The sequence below is a fragment of the Triturus cristatus genome, chromosome 3_2 (assembly GCF_964204655.1).
Source record: "Triturus cristatus chromosome 3_2, aTriCri1.1, whole genome shotgun sequence".
Classification (NCBI taxonomy): Eukaryota; Metazoa; Chordata; class Amphibia; order Caudata; family Salamandridae; genus Triturus; species Triturus cristatus.
The window spans coordinates 865854024-865876862 of record NC_140584.1 but is presented as its reverse complement, the minus strand read 5'-3'; the positions used below and the strand labels follow the sequence as shown (position 1 = coordinate 865876862).

The 22839-nt window shown below is 45.4% G+C and overlaps 1 protein-coding gene across 3 annotated transcripts in view; it reads left to right on the top strand.

Annotated features, from left to right (window-relative positions):
• NUFIP2 (nuclear FMR1 interacting protein 2) overlaps positions 1-22839 on the top strand; it is a 140383-nt gene that overhangs the window by 77538 nt on the left and 40006 nt on the right. For all 3 annotated transcript variants that reach the window (XM_085649203.1, XM_085649201.1, XM_085649202.1), the window contains one exon: positions 13721-15446. In XM_085649203.1, the coding sequence (XP_085505329.1) occupies positions 13829-15446 (1618 nt within the window). In that variant the 5' untranslated portion in view covers positions 13721-13828. The remainder of the gene's footprint in view (positions 1-13720; positions 15447-22839) is intronic.

Genomic DNA, 22839 nt, shown 5'->3' with positions numbered 1-22839 from the left:
CGGGATAGAAGTTTGTAAAGGTATGTGAGTCAAATCGATCATAAACCCCTTGACCGTGTTTAAGAACCAAGGATCTTGAGTGATCAATCTCCAATTGTGAAGGAAGTATTTGAGTCTGCCACCCATTTTTGGGGGGAAAGAGGGAGAAGGGAGAGAGTTCTCACTTGCAGGGTTGTTTGAGATGAAGGTTCCACGGGATCTAAATCCTCTGATGCGTTGGCCTCTAATTCTCTGGGGGTAAAATTGAGGCACATTGTACTGCTGGTACCCTCTTCCCAAACCGCAGAACCTTGGAAATGGCCTTTGAATGAAGCGTTCGGAAGAGAGGCCCCGTCTTCTGGCCTGCCCAAAAAGGTTAGGATTGAAAACTCTGCACATATTTTGCTGTGCCTTGTCCAGGGCGGTGAAAGTGGAGACGTATTTCCCCAAGGATTTAATGAGGTCTTCTCCAAAGAGTAAACCTTTTGGGTTTTGCGAGGGTTCTTTATCCGCCATGTCAGTTAGTTTTGGATTTATTTTAGTCAAAACGACTGTCTTTTTGCATTAATGTTAGCGTTGGCATTACCCAGTAGAATTCATGCTCTCTGGCTCCATCCCCTGATGAGATTGGTGTTGAGAGAGGTGCCATTGATGTTTCCTGCGGAATCTAGGCTTCTAGCTAATTGTCCCAGTACGTTGAGAAGACTGTCTTGACACCCTTTCAGGGATTTTTCCATCCCTTTTCTTGGATCACTTCCAAGTTTTAATAGGAATTTAATTAGTTCAAGGTCCAAATTGGGGGTATAGCAGCTTTTATCCTTAGTAGAAGGTCTAGAGCATTCAGCTCTAAGGATGTTACGAGTGTCCCTTTCTAAGAGGTTTCTTATCCATTCTTCAATGAATTTTGCGACGTGGTCCTGAGGGAACCACTCAGAACTTCTTGGGTGTTTCATATTTAATGGGGAAAACATTTCTTCTCCTAAGGGGTCAAGGGTAATGTCCTTAGAGGATGATGGGAGTTCCTCTTATGGATTGTAAAATTATTGATCATCTTTATCAAGATCAAGGACATACTCATCAGGTGTCTGAGGATTCTATATCATTAGATTCGTTATCTCCCATATTGTAAAGAGCATTATAATGTTTCGTGCCGCTAGGGACACCCAGATGTTTCGTGCCGCTAGGGACACCCAGATGTTTCGTGCCCCAAGGACCTCCATTAGAAGTTGAGGTGCTAAGACCTCCAATATTGCTCTTATCAATGTTTTTACTTTTCTTAAGTCTTTTACTCCTTAATTCAGTGATCTTGTCAGAGTAGGGGTTTGGAACTTCTGAGATTTCGTCCTCATCAGGGAGTGACCTTTTAGAGGACATGATCTGACTTAAGGTCTCAAACATGCAGGACCTCAATTCCTTATGAAGGATTTTTTGCAGGGCTTCGTTGTCTGTTAGGAGTAGGGGCAGGAGCCTTGTCTGAGTCGGAGTCAAACATGGTATATATGAAATGTTAACTTGTAAAAAGTGGTAAAGCCCTTTAATGAAAGATAATTAGGGAGGATTTCCCCTAATAATAGTGACAAGGTTTATAGATGAAGGAATGTCGAGAATAATTCCTCTCATTATAATTAATTGTGTTATAGAATGTTGAAAAGGCCAGTTACATGAGGATTTCCAGCTAAACCCCCCCTTTTTTTATGAATAAGTTTGCAAAAAAATAACTACTTGCGGATGAAATCCGAAATAATAAAAGGTAGCGATGCACAGCCGTGCTGGAGTGCGCAGCCTTCATAGGTGGAAAGAGGTGAAAAACTGGAGTTAAATGAAGACATTAGGTAAGCTCATTATGGCATGAGGAAGTAGAACAAGGATGACATTGAAGAATAATCGATGACACAAAAACCAAAATATAAAGGTTCGATTAAACATCTAAAAATCTTTAAATATAATCAAACATTGAAAATAGTACATACGCTGAAAGAAAAGGCAGGTTAATCTGGTCAGTCACGCAAGGATGGGACTGGGGAAGGGGGTGCAGGGAGATCTCCGTAAATTGGAGATCGGTATAGAGGCAGTAGGAAAGGGGGTGGGGTTAGGCCACACACAAGGGAACTTCAAAATAGAGATAAAAATGAATAATGGTAATGAAGGAAAATTAACTTGTCTGCTTGGAGCCGCATTTAAAAGAGGCAGATTGTTGATGGCTCATGCCTTTCATGTGTTGCTATTGTTCTATTCTGGATCCTTTTTAATATTGTGATGTAAGCGGCTGCTTGAACTGCATTAAAGGAATAATGCATAATGTAGCCTTCGTTCTTGTAATGAAATTGCACGCATTCCGAAGGCAGGCCAAGTAATTTGATGTTCCCAATGAAAGTTTCCATTCCAAAATCTAAATGTGTTGCATTAATACCATTGTAATGATTTCCTTTCATGTGGTACTTCAGCTGAACACTTGCGTTCTGGGGCCAGGAAAGGACAAGACAGGAGGGGCCCAATGTCATGTAGAAGAGTGCAGCAGGTGCATGGTCTCTGCAAAGGATCCATCCATCTCCACTCAATGCAACATAAATGCACTCCACATAATACCATTCAGTACTACATAATTACTCAGTGCAACATAAATACACTCCACATAAATGCACTCTATACCACATACCACCAATCAACATAAATGCACTCCACACCATGACACAATTTAACCGAGCATAATTTCACTCGACACCACAGTTCCAGGCCACACAAACAAACTCCACACATTTCTAATACACACCGTATAATTACACACTAAACAACATATTTCAACTCCAGAACTCCACAATCCACAACGCACCTCCAATCCACACCATAGTGTCACCACCTGAGCACCAAACATCATGCACCACCACCATTTTGCATCAGCGCACCACCTTAGCATCACGTCAGTCTGCCCTTGGAATCTGGCATCTGTTGATTCTCCCCTAGTGTCCGTCCGCTGCTCGTGTTCTAATTAAATTACTGTTTTCCAACCTCCACTTCCCCGTTTTTTTTATGTCCCGGTTCTCCCATAAAAATTTTTTTCATAACAAACCAGCATGAGAACAGGCAGGAAGAAGTTGCCAGCAGTGCAAGTACAAAAAAACTAGCAGACATTTTTTATGTTAAAATCTCTTTTTAAATCCGGTTTTTCAGTTGTATATAATGTCATCTTTGTTTTGTATAAAGGTAAAAAAAAATGCTTAACACTTTTTATTATAACTTTTCTACATAACGCACAGCAGCCACAATGCTCTACAACATAGCCAAAAGTTCTCGCTAAACACATGGTCCCAAAGGCGAGACCTATTGGCTATGCCAATACTTGTTTTGTTTACTTCAGTCCATCTGTGAATAAATGCTTCCATTTACTTAATCTCTTTATGGGTATTAGTGCTTTGTAAAGTAAACAGTAGCTGTTCAACCAGGGGCCGCACATAAAGGTCAGGAGGGCTGTACTTTGAGTACCACTGCCATAGACTAATCTTACCAACATATGGTCCATAACTCCACATTGCCCTGTTTGTTGGCATATTGATCGGTAGTGTTGCTTGACAGAAACTGGATGTTGCCCACTGAGATGGAAGGGGGTAATGCTTCAGGGCCATACAGACTTGAAGCTGGAACACATTTATGTGCATGGCTTGCTCCAACGAGGATCGAAGACCTCATTGGCACCATCTAACGCAGATGAGCACCCAAACACAGTATGGATGCTTCCTTTACCACAATTACCTGAGCCTGCTGAGGGCAGAAATGTCTTAATTGCCAGAATGAAAGGAAGTGTGTGGGGCAGCTTTGCTTTGTCCACTCCCCCCCCCCCCCCCCCCCCACCCCACCCCCCCACCACCCGAGGTTCCTAGGCATGCCATTTACTCTTACTGACATACTATGGTCTGACCTTGCTGAGGGATGACCACTTAACCTGTTAAAAAAAACTTCCCTCCGTTTAACTAGTGAGGTAGACTCCTGGTGTATGAGATGTATGTAGTATGGAAAGTAAATGTATTATCTCATCCCATTTACAATAAACCCTGTATGTTTTGGATTAGCCAGTGAGGCATTAATCTGGGAAGAGTACTAGATACTAGCAAAAATATAATCATATAATCCATGGTTGTTAATGAGATGGTGCAACCTTGAATAGGTACTTGCATCCTTTGATATCGTCGTAATGGCCATCTCTGTCCAGCTGTATAGAATACCCACATTCGTCAGCCACAGTTTGGCCTGTGCTCTAACTGGGCTAGAAAAATCCTAAAAATGTTACTAGACCTGCTGGTCTCGTAACATAATAAATCTCCTCGACCTAACTGTAACCTACTTGCCCTCTGTCTCTGCGGGCCGAGCAAATGTGTTAGGATAGCAGGATTTAGGGGCGTCTTTATTCTCATTTTGAGCAATGTAGATACCTTTGTGTCTTGTTTTCTTGTCACGTTTGCTCTGCTTTCAGAGACTGAGGTCAGAAGTCCGTTCGACTTCCTACTCGCCAGAAAGGTCTGTAGGCACTAAAAATAGCTCGTCCTGAATAAATCTGGCTCGTCATAGCCAGTGGGCGAGTGAATTTTTCGAACCCTGTCTAAGTTCCAGCTGAGGAAGATCCTGTATCTCTTTATGAAACTCTAAGGGAGGCAGAAGGGATGTTGCGATGTTCCGCAATGGAGGGCAGAGAATAGATTTGGTCATCCTTGGAGGAGCAATTGGGGTTGACCATCATATTTTCTTGTACCTTGTCACTTATGCTTGTTTTTGAGGCAAATGCCTGATTGTGTTTAATCTGGCTCTATTGAACCTTTTGAAGAAGTGTTATTTTATGAAGATTAGGCCTCCTGTATTCTCAATGCTTTGCAGTGCCTCTATTTAAGTTACCTTCATAGTTTTCATATTTTTATGAACAACAACTTTTGGGCAGATTTCAGAACAACAACTTTTGGGCAGATTTCAATCTGGCTTCTGTCCAGCCCATGGTACAGAAACATTTTGGTCTTGGCCATCGACTATCTAAGACTAGCAGCAGATCAGGCCAAATCCTTGGTGCTGTTTGATTTGATTGGTTATCAGCTTTTCATATGAGCTTGCCCTTGATTTTGATGTCTCGCTTTACAGTGCTTGCACTGTCTTTTCGAGACATGCTGTATTCAGAATATGGGCTTTAAACTCTACCCATGTTTTATATTGGCTCCTTTGACTGTCTTTTGGAAATGCTTTCTTTTCTTTTGTTAATTTCTTTAGTACTCCCTCCTTGGTCCCTCCTTTTACTACTGTTGTAACCTCCCAGAAGGACTGCTGCTGTTGCATGTAAAATTACTCTGTATGTGTGTATGTATATGTGTATGTATGTATCTTTTTTTTTTTTTTTCAGTTTCAAAGCACTCTTTGGTTTATCACTTTTTCATCACAGCTGGCACAGCTACGCACTTTCCCCAACCCAGACTCATCAGATGCTTTAGAGGGCACCTGTTCCGTGCACTTCCCCCTCCTGTATTGGTACACACAGCATTTGCATCTCAGCAAACATGATCCAAGGGCACAGTGCACTTCCCCTGCCCGCTTGTTAACATCGTGTAATTGCACATATTCTAACATTTAATAATATTTATATTTATTAAGTTTAAATTTATCACCATACATGTTTTTAAAACACTAGACTAGAACCTTGTTCGGCAGCTTTGTTTGTTACGCTGCAGGCACAGTTGCGCCTCCACCCCCCCACGCCCCCCGCCCCCCCCCCCCCCCCCAACTCATCAGATGCTTTTGAGGGTCCTGTTCCGTGCACTTTCCCCTCCTGCATTATCACACATGGCATTTTCATCTAATCCGATGTGGTCGCTGTGCTCTTCCCCCTCCCACTTCTTTAATGTAGCTCTCGTGATAGTATTTTAGCATGAATCCACGGTTTGAGACCTCTGGCGCTGCAGTGGTTTGTTGCCTTTGTTAGATGCGAGCAGTTGTGGGCTGGCGGTAAAGTGTGTTTGGCTCTAATTAACCAAAAGTTTTAAGGTTACCATGTTCTTTCTGCTTACATTTCACATGTTTTACTTAATCTTGCATTACCTAGAAGTGTCTGCTTTTTCAAGGATTTTGTTACTTTTTTTTTCAGGCAACATATCACTCGTGCCTCCCCACCCTCCTAACCTATTTCCAGGTTCTTCAGGGTCACAAAGTCCTGCAAATGGCAATAGTGCTATACAAATATAATTACTCCACTGCAAATAAAAAGACCAAAGTAAAACACATTGTCATTTTCAACACCAAGAGCTCGAACTTTCACAAATGCTAGATCTATTGCATTGCGAATGCTTGTTCTACCTCTTCTTTTTGAAACAGGCACTCGTGGTTCAGCCTTGACATGGATTAAATCCTGTCTCCAAGACCACTTTCATGCTGTTCTCCTACCCCATTTCCAGTTCTATATCAAACCTTTATCACAAGGACTGTCCCAATGCCCCAGGACTCTTCTTTCAGCCCTACCCTCTTCATTGTTTACATCCGTTCTTAAAATCAACTTATTTGGTCTCTAACCCCCGAGTTATTCAGACTATAATCAGATACTTTTCTCTCTGGATGACCTTGTCAGGCATAGCTATCCCAAATTTTGGTATTGCATGACTCAGTTTGTCTAATGGAAGTTCAACATCTCACTTTAACTTTAATACTGAAAAGCTAAAGAGAATGTTTTTTCCCGCCCACAGATCCCCATAGCTCTAATCTCTCAGCCTTTGGGACCCGCTCTCAGCTTCCTCCCTAGTTAGGACTAATATTGTTTTTTCACTGATCATGATCTGTTTAACTGTTTAAGTTAGCTAAGTGGCCTTCAACTGTATTTGTTTCTCACACTATTACGGAAGATACTTTCCTCTTTCTTCACATTCAGTGGTTGTCCAGGCTGCTGTCCTTAGCTGGTTGGATTACTGCTGCTCTTTGTTTTTAGCTGCCCTGCACTACATCGTTCTTCTCTTGCAATGGTTGAAGTTAAAGGATCTAACTGCACGGTTTGCTCTAGACCTTCAGTCACGCACTTGTTACGAAGGCCATAAATACCCTTCATTCGCTCCCAATAGTCCAGAGAATAGCTGTTAAATCATTTTGTATGGTGTTTAAACCCATCCAATCTTGGGGGCCTCTTATCTGTGCAGCACGTTCAAGTTTTACTCCCCCTCTCGGGCTCATATGTCGTCCACAGCAAGACTCTTGGTTATCATGAGCTTCTGCCACTCTGATCGGATGACTGAGCTTACTCAGTCCTTGCAGCAATAATTTGGAACCCGCTTCTATTTTGCAAACATCTAAAAACATGATGGTTCCCTTAAATGTAATTACCCTCTGACAACCACAACTTATCTCTTTCAAAATCCGTTCTAGCGACCAGAAACAGTTTGGTGATCAAGTTCTCTATAAAATACTAACATAAACAACCTGGTTTGATATATTGTTTAATGTTTTTAATCTGAGCAACCAACCTCATGCGCATCACAATGATGACAAGCTAGAGGCTGTTTGACTTGTAGAAAGTGTATAAATGCAAGGATAATCTGAGATTATCAGACTTTAAGTATTTTTTTGGGGGGAGAATTGATCTGATTTTTGTTAATGTTGTAATTTATTGAGTTTCTCAGTTATTACTACAATTGAATCGGAGGAAATTGTTCATAAAGTACTGTAAGACCATCGCAATAATCTCAAAACCTGAACTAATTATTACCACTATTTTCTATCCTCCCTTACATCTGCTTCCGATTGTAGTTTCTTAATCTTCACTGAAGTGCTTAAAGGTTGATAATTCTATGTCAGGACTGGAGGCTCTGATTATGCTCTTCTTCCTCCGCTTTATCACATAAATCACACAGCAGCCAGAATAGCAACAAATGATTTTATCCAAACAAAATATGGAAAAAAGGTCCTCTTAAACAAGAAAAAACTAACAAAGTCCATATTTAGAACTACACATCCCATCAGTCCATAGGGGGCTGGTACAACCCAAGTCCTTTCATAGTGTTCAGGAAGGGTAGATAGCTCTTCCATTTTGTATGACCCTCCTCTTTCTTTGCTGCTTCGCAGCCAGTTAAGCTCCTTTTTGCCTTTCTTATCACTTACACTTGCTTATACTGTTGTTTCAGGTTTGTGGCGCCCCGGAGCTCTGCTTCTATTGCTTTCTGTGCCCGGGAGCATTTAAGGGCTTAATTTGCTGTGTTTACTTTCCACAGATTCCTTGCAGCTGCGGAAGCATTCTCGCTCCTTACGCGCCGCTGCCATTTGTCCCGCAGTGCTTCCAGACACAGCTAGGGGGAGCTCGCGCGTCTCGCTGCTCTCGCGGCGCAGTCTCCTCCGATGAGGAGCTGAGCCGCACCGCCGTGAGTCTTGTCCTCCCTGCTGCCACACTGCTGACGCCCTTTGGGGTTGTATTCTCCCCTAATCTTTTAATTGCACGCCCCGCTGGGAGTCCGTATTGCGGCTTTGCCAGCGTGAATCGCCTGTGGGCAGGTTTGGTGCACAATATTGTTTTCCTCACTTTGAGTGCGCCCTGGGTGGCGGTTTGGTCCCTGTCTGTAAACTGAGGGCCTACGCGCACCGGGGGCCTGTACCACCTTACTAGCGGTTTCATTCCGCCCCAAAACCTTTGCAGCCCTCCGGTCGCACCCATTCGAGTCTGGCCTCCCAGACTGGTAAAAGTTGAGGTTACCGCCTCTGCCCATCCAGTAGTTTCTCTTTGAGTTCATACTTTTGTGGGTGTTTTTCACATTAGTTACACAATGGAGCAGGGCGACATTTATGCAACATTTATGAAGAGGAAGAAGTACAACCGTACCTTCCCTACGATGACTAATTCTTTGACGCTGTGGACAACTCAATTTACAGATTTGTAAATGAGGTAGTAGGTCCTATGGAGGAGTGCCTTTCGAAACGCATTGTGGTAGAGTGCGCCAAACTGGCGCAAGCCCACCTCTGGACCCCGGTTCCCGCTAGCATTCCTACACCTGGGGAGGGTCCCCCGCCCCTTAAGTGCTGCACCGAGGGTTGCCCTGAAGAGTCGCAGGGGGTGGACAAGGATGCTTTGAGAGCCTGCAAATCGCTTTTGTTTGTCCCCTCCCGGGCGCCACTTCCTGCCCCGGAGCCTGTTGCCTCTCCTCTGCCAGCTTTCCCGTCACCTGACGGGGGTTTGCCAGCGGATACTGATGAAGAGGAGGGATCCTCGCGGTCTTGGCTCCCGACCAGCTCTTCTGCCACATTGCCACAGGATAGTACGGGCATGCTGGACCCGGATAAAATAATTCATCCGCGGTCAGCAGCCTGGACGCCTGGGGACAAAGTGGCCAAGTTTGTGGCGGGTTGTCTCCCCAAGCCCCTAGAGAAGGAGGCCAGGGTGTGTTTGAGGGCAGAGTGTCCACGTCCCACTCTAGAAGGGAAGGTTGCCTTCACCCCGGAACTTGATTCCAAAATGGCCACCTGCCTGGCCAAGTACCTGAAGGATCCCCGTAAGGGCATTGACAGCTCCTGGATGTGATAAGGCCCCTTACAAAAATGTTGGATATGGCGGAGGAGGCGAAAGTGACGGGTTCCGCCATATGCCCGAAGTTCTGTCCAATTGGGCTCAGCGGGCGGGAATATTCCTGGGTAACTCCAATTGCGCCCTATCGACTGAACGCCGGTGCTCTCTTCTTATCAAGTTAGACCCTAAATTAGGCGACTTAGCCTCTTCGGAGGCAGGGGCAGTGGCACAAGGGGGCCTCTTTGGAGACCCCTTTGTCAAGGAGATGGGAACATTTGTGGCCACTTTCACCTCGTTGGACAAGGCCCAATCAAACATCAAGAGGGTTTTTCAGCCACTTTTTTCCCAAGGGGCCGGTCGCGGTAGCGCGACCGGCCGTGGTGGACAGCAGCATCCTGTTAAAGGACAAAGCTCCGGGCAGGGGCAGTATAACTCCACAGCAAATTACACCAATTTCTATCCTACTAGAGGCCAACTGTTCCGAGGCCAGGGCGGCTTCCAAAACAACGCAGGCGGTGGTGGTGCCAACGATAAGTGTCATACCTGCAGGGCAGGTTTGTATCGGGGGCCGGCTTGCGCTTTCCAGAGCGCTTGGGCACAGCTTACAACAGACGCTTGGATTCTGCAAACCAACCGGGGGTTTCACTTTGAATTCTACAATCTTCCCAGTCAAGAAGTTGTTCCATGCCCCATCACTTCCTCTGTTGCCGATGCGCAGCTGGTCGTTGAAGAGGTTTCCGAACTGCTCCACAAAGGAGCCATCAGTCGCTCAGCTCTGCATCCGAACGGTTTCCTCAGCAATATCATTGTGGTGGACAAAACCGATAGGGGAAGGCGTCCGGTAATCCACCTCAAAGAATTCAACGGGTGGTTGGTTTACCGATATTTCAAAATGGAGGGGTTCACCTCCTCTGGGACGTCCTTCTCCCGGGTGACTGGATGGTCAGACTGGACCTCAAAGCTGCTTACCTAGTGGTTCCCATTCATCCGCCTCATCGACGTTTTCTCCAATTTAGCTGGAACCATCAGATTTTCGAATTTACTGCCCTTCTGTTTGGTCTTTCATCGGCACCTTGGTGCTTCACAAAGGTGCTCCACCCGGCGGTGGAGTTCCTACAGAGCCACGGTATTCGTGTGATTGTTTACCTGGACGACATCTTGCAAATGGCACAATATCCCAGGAAGTTGACTGCTCAACTTCAGCAGGCGGTTTGCCTCTTACAGGGGTTGGATTTTGTCAATAACTGAGAGCGTAGTGTTTCAAGGGTTTGTCGTGGATTCAATCCGCTCTTCCTTAAGTCTGCCATCCCGGAAGATGGCCAAGATTCTACAAGAGTTGAGGCAGACCATCTCCAAAACCCATACCTCTCGCCGTCAGATTGCCCGGGTGGTGGGCCTTCTCTCCTCATCCATCCAGGCAATCTTCCCGGGGCCCCTTCACTACCGAGCCCTGCAATGCCTAAAGGCACATCATCTCAGGAGAGGTCTGTCGTACGACCAGACGGTTCCTCTCTCGGAGGAGGTAAAAGAGGAAATGTCTTAGTGGCTCACCCACATGGAAGCCTGGAACGGACGGGCTATCTTCGGGTCAGTCCTGGACCTGGTTATCGAATCAGACCGCAGCAGGGCTGGGTGGGGCTTCCGTTGCAAAGAGTTCTCCACCGGCGGCGCCTGGTCATTAGACGAGCAGGAGTTGTACATCAATTGTTTGGAGCTCCTGGCGGTGTCGTTCGTGCGATGCTGGACCAGAGACAAGGTGCGTTAATGTGCCCTGTTGAAAACGTTCCGCTACGTCCACCATCTGGGAGGCCCTCGTGCCCGAGCCCTTGCGAATATGGCGAAGGAATTTTGGGACTATTGCCTGGCTCCTCACATATCTGTGACAGCGGAGTATCTGCCGGGTCAAGCCAACTAAGTGGCAGATTGGCACTCCAGACATCTGAGGGATTCTAGCCAGTGGAAATTGGACAGTCATGTCTTCCAATGGCTGCACGACCAATGGGGGCCTTTCTCGGTCGACCTCTTTGCGTCCCGTCTGGATCACCAGCTCCCGCGTTTTTTCAGCTGGAGACCGGATCCTCTCGCAGAAGCGATGGATGCGTTCCTCCAGGAATGGAGTCAGGAGAAGCGTTATGCCTTTCCCCCTTTCCAATGGTGGTGCGGACAGCGGCCCAGATCCGACGTCAGAGGGCGGAGGTGGTGGTGGTGACTCCGTATTGGAGGTCCCACGTTTGGTTTCCAGTTCATCTAGCACTTTATTGGGATTCTCCAATACTACTCCCCTTCACCGTCAACACCCTCTCCCCAGTTTCCCCATCTCCTTCTGAATCTGGACGAGGAGCAGCATCACCTAATCACCCAGGGTTCTCTGCCTTATGGCATGGCGGCTTTCAGGCGACATTGGTTGCTCCTAGGACTTTCAGGACCGGCTGAGGCCCTCTTATTCAAAGCCTGGCAGACAACACATCGAAATGCTATCGCTCCGCCTGGACTAAATGGTTGCGTTGGTGTCTTCGACGGGATTTGGATCCCATGGTCGTAGGCGTCGTTCCCGTTCTAAACTTCCTAGCAGAGTTGGCAACAGACGGCCTGGCGTATCGTTCCATTAACGCGATGCGTTCCACAATTTTAGCGGCTCATTGTCCGGTCGAGGTAGCCCCTAATGGGGAACACACTTTTGTCTGTAGGCTCCTGAGGGGTATTCGTCTTTCATTGCCCCCGGAGCCACACTATTCCGTCTTATGGGATGTCCATCTGGTTCTGAATCGCTTCCTTTCTTGGCAATCCAACCGGTATCTTTAATTGAAAGAAATTTCTGCAAAATTGGCAATGCTGTTATGCCTGGGTCTTGTCGCAGAGTCTCGGTCATCCGTGCGCTGGACATCTCGGCAAGGGTTTATTCTCCAGATGGGATTACGTTTATGGTGGCTCGCTGTACTAAGTCTTCATCGAGAACAATTTCGTATCCAGCCTTTTCAGATGTCCCCAAACTGTGTGATGTGAACTGCCTCAAGGCGTACGAAGATATGACACTAGAATTTCGCCCTCCGGGCAAGCATCAACTTCTTATTGCCTTAACAAAAACCGCACAAAGCAGTCTCCTCGCCCACTATAGCGAGGTGGTTGCGGTGGGTTATGCAAGAGGCGGGTATTGACACCAAACAGTTCAGAGCTCATTCAGCCAGGGTTGTGATAGCTTCTAAAGATCTTTCCCTGGGAGTCCATTTGGAGGACTTAATGCGCGCCGCGGATTGGTCCTCTGATTCCTCCTTTAAGCGGTTTTATTTTAAACCAGCAAATTACTTATGCTAGGCAAATCAAAATTTGCCTAGCATAAGTAATGCTAAGTTTCAATTCTATTAAGGACACGGAGGCGAGGATTATCCCACACTTTGCACCATCTAGTGCGAACCCGCCCGTATGTACTCAAGTAATCAGATTTTCAGAGGTTTCTTGGTGTATATTGCCTTGTCAATTACAGTACCCTCTCTCCCATTAGCAATGATGTTCGGGATTGATTTACGATGTTTGCTATCGAGTAATCTCAAGTTGTTTCCTTAAGTTTTAGGGAATGACTGTTCTAAACAAGATCAATAACAATTTGGCGTGACTCGCGCAAAGAAAGAGGGGGCGTGGGGGGGTGTCATACAAAATGGAAAAGCTATCTACCCTTCATGAACACTATGAAAGGACTTGGGTTGTAATGGCCCTCTATAGACTGATGGGATTTGTTGTTCTAAATATGGACTTTGTTCATTTTTCTTGTTTAAAGGATCTTTTTTCTCTGTTAGGATAAAATCATTTCTGTTGCTTTTCTGGCTGCTGTGTGATTTATGTAATGAATAAAGCGGAGGAAGAAAAGCATAATCCTCGCCTCCGTGTCCTTAATAGAATTGAAACTTATCGTTACTTATGCTAGGCAATTTTCGATTCCTCTTTAGAAATATAAAACTTGAATTTACTTTCATTTTTTTTTGTCTTGCAATCTATGAAGATCCTTTTAAAGTGCTGTCAAACACATATGAATTGTATTACCCATTTTTAATGGTAAAGTATATTTAAATCCGCATACAAGTCCACTGTCCTCATTTCATCATTATCTACGTTTAGATCCACTAATGTTATCTGTCCCTTCAAATGATGTCGTTTATTTTTGTTATTTTTTTGCTGTTTAAAAATGCCAATGATCTAATTTCCTATAAGATTGCAAGAATTTAAATCTATCTTTTTTTTCCCCCCCAGGTTATGGAGAGCTGAATTGGAATGCGGAAAAAAGAGATACACCCTTGAGACACCCACTCCCCTCCCCCACCTTGGATAATTCTAGCCTGCTGTCTGGCAACTGTTCCAATGGCAGTCAGTAACGTAGACTCCAGATACAACATCAAGCAGATTGTCCAGGCTGGTGGTTCTTTTCTGGGGAGAGGGCCGATCAAAACTAAAAATGTCATTCAGAAAACTATTGCTGACAAAAAGAATGTGAAAGTTTATGAAAATAAACAAAAGGATATCCTTCCTGTGGGTAAAACAGAGGTGCTGCCTTTAACCAATGGTATAGAGAAAAACGTTTCTGGGTGTGTTGCCAATGGTTGTGGAGGGAAGACCGCTGACCATGATGGGAGTGGATCTGAGAGTGGCTACAATACACCCAAAAAACGCAAAGCTCAGCGCACTGAAGACCTGGGTTTGCTGCAGGACAGGGTAATGCAGTTAGAAGCTGCTAGCCTTGCTTTAACACAGGATCTGGAGAATTTCAACTCTGATCACGTTTTGGAGCGTGAAGGCAGCCAACTTGGTTACACTAAAGCCTCCTGGAGGTATGAAGCTGGGGACTCTGTCCGTGGGAAGCCTGGAGGTGCAGAGGTACAAAGAAAAAACTCTGATGGCAAGCCTAACCCTGGTAAAAAGTTGGATGAGCGACTCAAGTGTAAACAGCCTGTAACAGGTACTTCTGGTGGCTCCTCAAAGGAAGATTCATGGACTCTCTTCAAGCCTCCCCCTGTGTTCCCTGTAGACAATAGTAGTGCGAAAATAGTTCCGAAGATAAGTTATGCAAGTAAAGTGAAAGAGAATCTCAACAAAGCAGCCCAAACACAGTCACTTATGTTGTGTTCCTCTTCGTCCTCATCCTCCACCTCCTCGTCCAGTGGGGAGGCCCACTTGCAGACTTCGAGCCGCCTGACGCATGTCCCAATGTCTGCCATGAAATCCGTCACATCTGCTAGTTTTTCTAATGGTCCGGTTTTGGCAGGGGCTGATGGACCAAGTTATTCTCCAGGCAGCCAAGCCATGCTCACCAGTTCTGCCAGTACTTTGGTTTCACCTTCTGCCTCTGCAGCTAGTAGGGACATCAACACAGCTGCTGTGGCTGTAGAACAAAAGGCCAGTCTTTTTATTTACCCTTCCAATATGCAATCTGTGCTGGTCGGCATGACTTCGACTGACCTCTCTGGCCAGACAAATCAACAGAACCTAGGGGAGATCTTCCAAAACAAGTGGGGGCTGTCATTCATCAATGAGCCTAGTGCTGGTCCAGAGTCTATGGCTGCGCAACCTGTGGATGAAATGGACCTCTCATTTCAGGAGAATTATACTGATGGTATTTTATCACACAGTGATGACAATGCATCCTCAGGACAGAGAAGAGTAGTTTTTCCCAAAGCCTATGAGCTTGACAAACGGACTAGCCCTCCAGTTCTGAGCAGCTTGCTGAAGTCTGGAGTCCCGAACCTGGAAGCTGTTTTAGCCAACGAGCCACACCATATAGGTGAACTGCAGAAAACTGATCCAGGGATTCCGGAGGCATTACTGTTTCTTTCTAAGGACTACGAGATCGATTCCCTCCGGGCTTCTCCAACAAATGCTTTGTTAGCCTCAGCCAAAGAACAGCGATGCCCAGGAAGCATAGAGAAGAACCATAGTTGGGGTACCTTTGACCCAAAAGCTGCTATTATTTACCACACTAGAGGTAACCGTTCATTTCATGTTTATGAATGGTTTATTGGTTACAGCAACAGTCGTTATGGAGCATAAATTGTCCTTGTGTAGGATTAATTGATTTGTTTGTTCTGGTTAATTCTAATCATCCTGTTGGTCTAATCCTATTTTTTTTTTCCACAGTATACTTTTTTTTCTTATTTTTTAAAATCTAGTGTTTTTACCCCAATGTTCAATATCCTCTGTAGAGTTTATTAGCTGAAGTAATACTTGTTCTTGTATTTAATAGGAACTGGTCCTGGCATTGGTCGTAAAGTATTTGTATATCATTTAGTCTACACTATAATACACATCACTTTACATAAAACATTTATAAATCCACATTCATTAAAATAAATGCTCTTCCAGCTAGATTAGGTAGAATACTCCATTTGGGATATTGCCTTTAGATTTTCTTGACATAGGGACTGCCTGGTTTGGAGTTTTCATGCTTAGTAATGAGTCCATTGCAGCTGATACTGTACCATTCTGATAGTGAGAAGTTCTTTAAGATGCTCGTTACCTCCACACACAAGATGACACTTTACCAGACTTCTTATCAGCAGACCTAGTCTTCGCTTGAGCAAGACACATCACAGCTTGTTTGCAGGGTCTTGCGTGGATTGCCTTTAAACATATTCTGGACTACCTATGCTGTTGTATTTTATTATTTTTATTTTTCCTGAAATATAGGATAAAAGATTGTCAGACAGATAATGTTTTCAGTTCTTATTCTCTATGTTGGCAGCCATACCATTTAATATTTTTCAAAGTGCTTCCTAACAATTGCTCACAATGAGGCATTAAATACCAAACTCTCTTCAGTAGTCTCCCTGGCACCTTTCTGCTAAAGATTGGTCTGGCTCTCTAACGGTCTACAGAGAAAATACAGTCTCCATCTCCAGTTGCTTTTTAAGACTCTTCCACCAAGTTCAAGTTTTAGAGGTTATGATGTTGAACTGTTAGGATGATACATTATGGTTTTTTTTCTGCAATGATCTGCAAAGAATATTTGACGGAGCTGTAACCTGAGCAGTACAACTCTATCTAAAGGACCACTTTTCTTTGAATAGTCTTAAATGGGTACAATGTCGTTCCATATGCATATCTTCATTTTCCAATGCATTGGTTGCCTCCACTATGCTATTTCAAACAATGTTCCTACGTACGTTCTATGCTGAGGTCCTCGTGAAGATTATACCAAAATGCTTAAGTTGTGACTCTAGATAGTGAAATGCCAGTTACTATGCTTTATTTCTCCAATGAACATTCCAAGTTTTTGCCACATCTAGTCTCAATTAATTTTCAGAACAATAAATGGCAAATCTATCAATCTAAAGCTGTAACCGTGTTGGCAAGAGGCTGAAAAGACCAGCGTTGTCACCGAAGACTTTAGCATTCATTACAGACTTAAAGCAAGCAGGTGGAAAATATTTTGCTTTTGACAAGCAGTTGGGCAAATCAAACAATTAAGTATGAGAGCATACGTTTAATATCATTAGAGATTAAACTCTTCTGTTCGAGGCATGTGAGCTGTAGATCGCCGCTTTCGACACGGTGGACCACCGTGTCCTCCTCCATCGCCTGGCCAAGGCAGGAATTGTGGGAACGGCTCATGCTTGGATCAAATCCTTCCTCTCGGGTCGCTCATTTCAGGTGTGGGACGGCAACTCCCGCTCAGACCCCCTTCCGCTCACATGTGGTGTGCCCCAGGGGTCCTCGCTTAGTCCCACTCTGTTTAATGTGTACATGGCCCCGTTAGAGGATGTGGTTACCCCCTATGGGATAAAAATAGTCAATTATGCTGACGACACCCAACTCGTCGTCTCTCTTTCCCAGCTGGACAATAACCCTAAAATCCTACTCAACTGCCTTCAAGACATACACACCTGGATGTGTGAATCCTCGCTGAAGTTGAACGGGACAAAAACAGAAATCATGCTTCTGGGCAACAAATGGTCCTCCGTCCCTCCTTCAGTCTGGCCGGATTCCTTCGGTGACATCCCCACGCCTAAGACAGAAATTAAAACACTGGGCTTCTGGTTGGAGCAGGACCTCTCCTTGAAGACCCAGGCAGTCAAGACCGCGGGGACTTGCTTTGGCCTTCTCCGTTCAATTCGTAAGATCCTCCCCCTCCTGCCCCCCCTGTCCAGGAAACTTCTAGTTCAAGGGCTCATTCTAGCACGTCTGGACTACGGCAACGCCGCCTACCTCGGCGCTCCTGAATCCACTCTGGCCAAACTCCAGTGTGCACAAAACGCCGCGGCGAGACTCATTCTCAACCTTCCTCCCAGAGCCCCGACTACACTGGCCCTTAAATCTCTGCACTGGCTTCCGGTCCGCCAGCGAGTTGAGTTTAAGGCCATGTGCATCACGCACAAACTCATCAATGGGGCTGGACCTGCCGCCCTCAAAGATATGATCACACCTTATAAAGCCCACAGAAACCTTCGCTCGGACAACGAACATCTGGCCACAGTCCCAAGATTCAAGAAGTCGCGCACCGGTGGCCGCCGCTTCTCGGTCAAGGCCGCCTCCAACTGGAACGCTCTCCCTCGCCTGCTGCGCCTGGAATCTAGCCACGCACTTTTCCGCAAAAAACTCAAAACCCTCCTCTTCACCACATAGCTCCTGGTTTCCGCCTGTCCTGGATTTTACACTCATATAGCGCGGGGATGCCCTCGGGTCACCAGGCGCTCTATAAATCTCAAAATAAATAAATAAAAATACTCCTGCCATCTAGTGTTGGGTCCGGTGTTTGCAAGTAGTTTTTCTTCAAAGTATTTCCCGTCATGAGGTAAGGTGATTCCTCCTTTCGGTGATAGTGCGCATGGGCCTCCACTCCATAGTGCGCATGGGCCTCCACTCCATTGTTAGTTTTTTTTTTTCCGCCATCGGGTTCGTACATATATTGCTGCGCTCCGGTTCAAAACCGTTTTTCGGGATCCCCTCGGTGCGCAATCCACTCTACCCGTGTCGGTTTTGTTTTCGTATACCACATTATGCTGCGTATTGTATCGGTTGAAAAAAATGTATTTCGATCGGAACACTCGTGGAAGGCTGTCTGGCCTAACCGCGTCAATCCACCTTGCAGTCGATGGAATGGACTCCATTCAAATTCTGTCCTGGGTGCCACGCAAAGTATTCGTGCACAGACTCACACGAAGTGTGCAACTTGTGCTTATCTTCGGAGCACAATGAATAGGACTGCGACGCGTGCAGATCGTTTCGATCAAAGAAAACGCTCTGCGATAGTCTGGCTCAACGTTGTGAAATGCAAAGCCAGAACATCGAATACACGCCGGACATCTTCGATGAAAGATCCGTGCAAGAAGAATTTGACGCACAAGGGGCCGAAGAGGAGCAGGAAGAACCTGTATCTATTCTGGAATCTGACTCCGAGATGGAAGATGATATGCTGTAAGGTCAATGTACCATGAGTACCGAACACCCCTTGCCCTGAAATCCAATTCAGTCCAAACAAAAGGGTTGGTTCCACCTCTGCCTTCGGGCCACGGTCAACACTGAGAAGATGTTTCTAACGCCCCTCCTCCCGGCTCAGCATTTAATACATCTTTAAGCCTTCCGGCTCGGGATCAAGTCGCCCTAAGTCAGGCAACGAGCTGAAACTTTTGGTCTTTTAAGACTGCTTCAGAGCCCAAATCCTCAATGTCAGAATCCAAAACCGGCTTCGGAACCCAAACCGGCTTCGGAACCCAAACCTTCCACGCCGAAATGTAATTGCAACCCGGCACCAAATTCCTCGGCGCCGAAACAGAAAAATGATCATTTGAAACTGCAGTATCAGATTTTCGATGTCCCACCATCCAAATTGGACCCAAAACAAAAGGAACTTTACATTAATCCTGATATAGGACATCTTCTTACCAAACTGCCCCAGATGCACAAACCTGATTCAGAGGGCATACATTAAACAATTCCTTTAAAGAGGAAAAATGTTGGTACTAACCCTTCTCCTCCTCCACCACCACATTCCCCTACACATTCACTACCTGCTCCAGCATCAGAACATTCACTTATCACACCAAGTAACTCACCACCACAGCCTGATGATCATGATGATGGAGATAATAGAGATACTTATTTACCAGTAGATTCCTGGAGAGACTATAATACGGATTAAACTACTGACCATGACCCAGACCTTTAACCTGCAAAGCCTTTCTCTCCTGACGACAATGTAGGGTATTTAGAATTGATTGCTAGAGCTGCAGATTATCACGGGGTTTCTTGTTTGAAACCCCTAAGTAGTACACATAGATCCAGTCAGACTCTCACTATGCTCAAAGGCATGATCAGACATGCCGATATATTCAAAGACCCTGATGCTCGTATTCTCACTCCCAGAATAGACAAAAATATAAGCCTGCTCCATCAGATCCACTCTTTATGAAGGAGCAGTTACCACTAGACTGGCTGGTTCTCTAATGCCCGTACACGGGCCAATTCACAAACCTCGGGGGATGTTACCACCCCACCCCCGGACATAGTCAAAAAAATGTAGGTGCTTATGGTAAGAGTAGCTGCCCGGGCAGTGAATCATTAGCGCATTGTCAACACCCAAGCCCTATTAGCCAGGTATGATAGTGCACTGAGACAAAATGGAACAGTTGCTCCAACATCTCCCAGATGAGCTCAAACCTAAAGCTCAGGATTTAGTACAAGAAGGAAAGCTCATCTCCAGTTCCTTTATTAGATGGGCTTTAGATGCTGCTGACACCGCAGCTCAGGAGATTAACACTAGTCAGGAGGCACGCCTGGTTAAGGATTTCCGGTTTTAAATCTGCAGTCCAGCTTGAATACCCCATTTGACAAAAAGCACCTCTTCGGGCCCGAAGTAGATCAGGCATTGGAGAAAATAAATCGTGGCTCCTTTCGTCACTCCTTCTACCGTGGGGAGTCCAAGACCACATCCTCAGACATTAATGCTGCCTCGTACAAAGGCAGCAATCAATCTTCCTCCGCAAGAGGCTTCTTTATAGGAGGATACAGAGGGAACAATGGCAAAGGTAGGAGCAAGGGTTCCACACCATGTAATTCCCCTTCCCCTGACAAGCACTGACTTACCTATCCTTCCCCCTGATCATTCAACAGTTGTCGGATTTCTATTACAATTCCTCCCCTTTTGGCGATCCAGAACTACAGACAAATGGGTGTTAGGAATTATCCAACATGGTTATTGCCTGGAGTTTACCACCAATCCTCCAGACATTCCACCTCGTTCTCACAAAATGTCACGAATATTTACACCTGCTTAAACAGGAAACCAAGTCTGTATTGATAAAAGGAGACATGGAGCCTGTACTATTACAATATCGAGGGTTAGGAGTGTACTCCCTGTCTTTCTAATTCCCGAAAAGGACGGCTCCTTAAGACCTATCCTGGACGTCGAAGAACTAAACCACTACATACTGTCCGAATATTTCTACATGGTGACACTTCAACTCATGTTCCCACTTCTACAGCAGGGCGACTTTATCTCTACTCTAGATTTAAAGGACACATATTTCCACATTCCAATACACCCCGTTCATCATAAATATCTCAGATTTGCGATAGCAGGTCAACATTACCAATTCAAAGTACTACCGTTTGGAGTAACCACCACTGCTCCTAGAGTATTTACCAAATGCCTGGCAGTAGTCACAGCTCATCTGAGAAGACAGCACATCCATGTCTTCCCATACCTGGACGACTGGCTCATCAAAGCCAGCACTTAACAGAAATGTCTCCAACACACTCAAGCCACAATTCACTTACTACACCAACTACGGTTTACAGTGAATGCGTTGAAGTCCCATCTGCAGCCTTCCAACACATAGACTTATCTGGGAGCCACCATTGACACTTGAATAGCTTTAGCCTCTCCCAATGCGGCCAGAATTCCCAGTATTCAGTCTCTTCTCACTCAGTTTCAGCCCAACCAATCCTTACCAGCAAGAATCTTCATGCAACTGCTAGGAATGATAGCGTCTTGCATCATGATTGTTTCCCATGCAAGACTTCATATGCGCCCCCTTCAAGAATGCTTAGCAAGTCAGTGGAACCAGTTGTAGGGTCAAGCGACCGATCTATTGTTGGTAGATGGCCACTCTATGTAGTGGTGAAACCCACAAAATGTATACAAAGGGCGGCCCTTCATCGATCCTGTTCCACAGACAGTGCTAACAGACGCATCGCTCACTGGTTGGGGTGCTCATTTGCACGGTCACACAATCCAATGATTGTGGAGTCTAAAGCACAAAAGTCTCCATATAAATCACCTAGAACTACTGGCGGTGTTTCTAGCGCTCAGCGCCTTTCAAATTCACATCATGGGTAAAGCTGTCTTAGTTTGCACGGACAACATTACAGCTATGTATTCTATACAAAAACGGGGGGGACACACTCTCCCCAACTGTCACTCCTAGCACAAGACATTTGAAAATAAGCTATATACCACAAGATCTATCTCCAGGCAGAGCATCTTCCAAAAGTAAACAATTAGATTGCACACATTCTCAGCAGACAGAAGCAGCAAAACCACGAGTGGGGACTTCATCCGCAGGTTCTCCTCCCCTACTTCAGGAATGGGGATTTCCCCACATAGATGCCCAAGCTTCACCTCCATGTTCCCAGACCAGCTCTCCAAAGGCAATGCTCTTTCGATGAACTCGTCATGAATATTTTCTTACGCTTTTCCACCTCTCCCACTCATTCCACGGGTAGTTCAGAAGCTCAGGCAAACCTCCCTCACACGGATTCTCCAAGGTCCCACATGGCAACATCATCCCTGGTTCACCACCCTGCTGGAGCTATCAGTAGTTCCACACCAAAACCTGCATCTCACCTCCAGTGTCCTCACTCAGAGCCATGGAGAAATCGGGCATCCAAATCCCAAAGAACTCAACCTGGCGATCTGGCTCTTGAAGTCAGAGTTTGGTTATTTATAATTACCACCAGACTGTATGAATATCCTAAAAGAAGCTAGAAAGCCTACTACTAGCGCATGTTATGCAGCAAAATGGCAACGGTTTGTTATTTATTGTAACCATCTCAATCCTCTTGATGCTTCTGTGCAGAACATCATCTGTTACATTTACAGCAATCTGGACTAGCCTGCACATCCATTTGCTTACATCTAGTAGTATTAGTAGCTGCATTTTTACAAAACAGACCACACGAGTACCAGTGATTAAAGCCTTTATGGAAGGATTTAAAAAGTGATGCCACCAAGAGTCCTACCTGCACTAGTATGGAACTTAAACATAGTCCTTACAAGGCTAATGGATCCACCATTTGAATCAATGCATAGGTGTCCATTACAATTGCTCTCAAGGAAGGTTGCTTTCCTCATAGCAATCACTTCACTAAGGAGAGTTGGT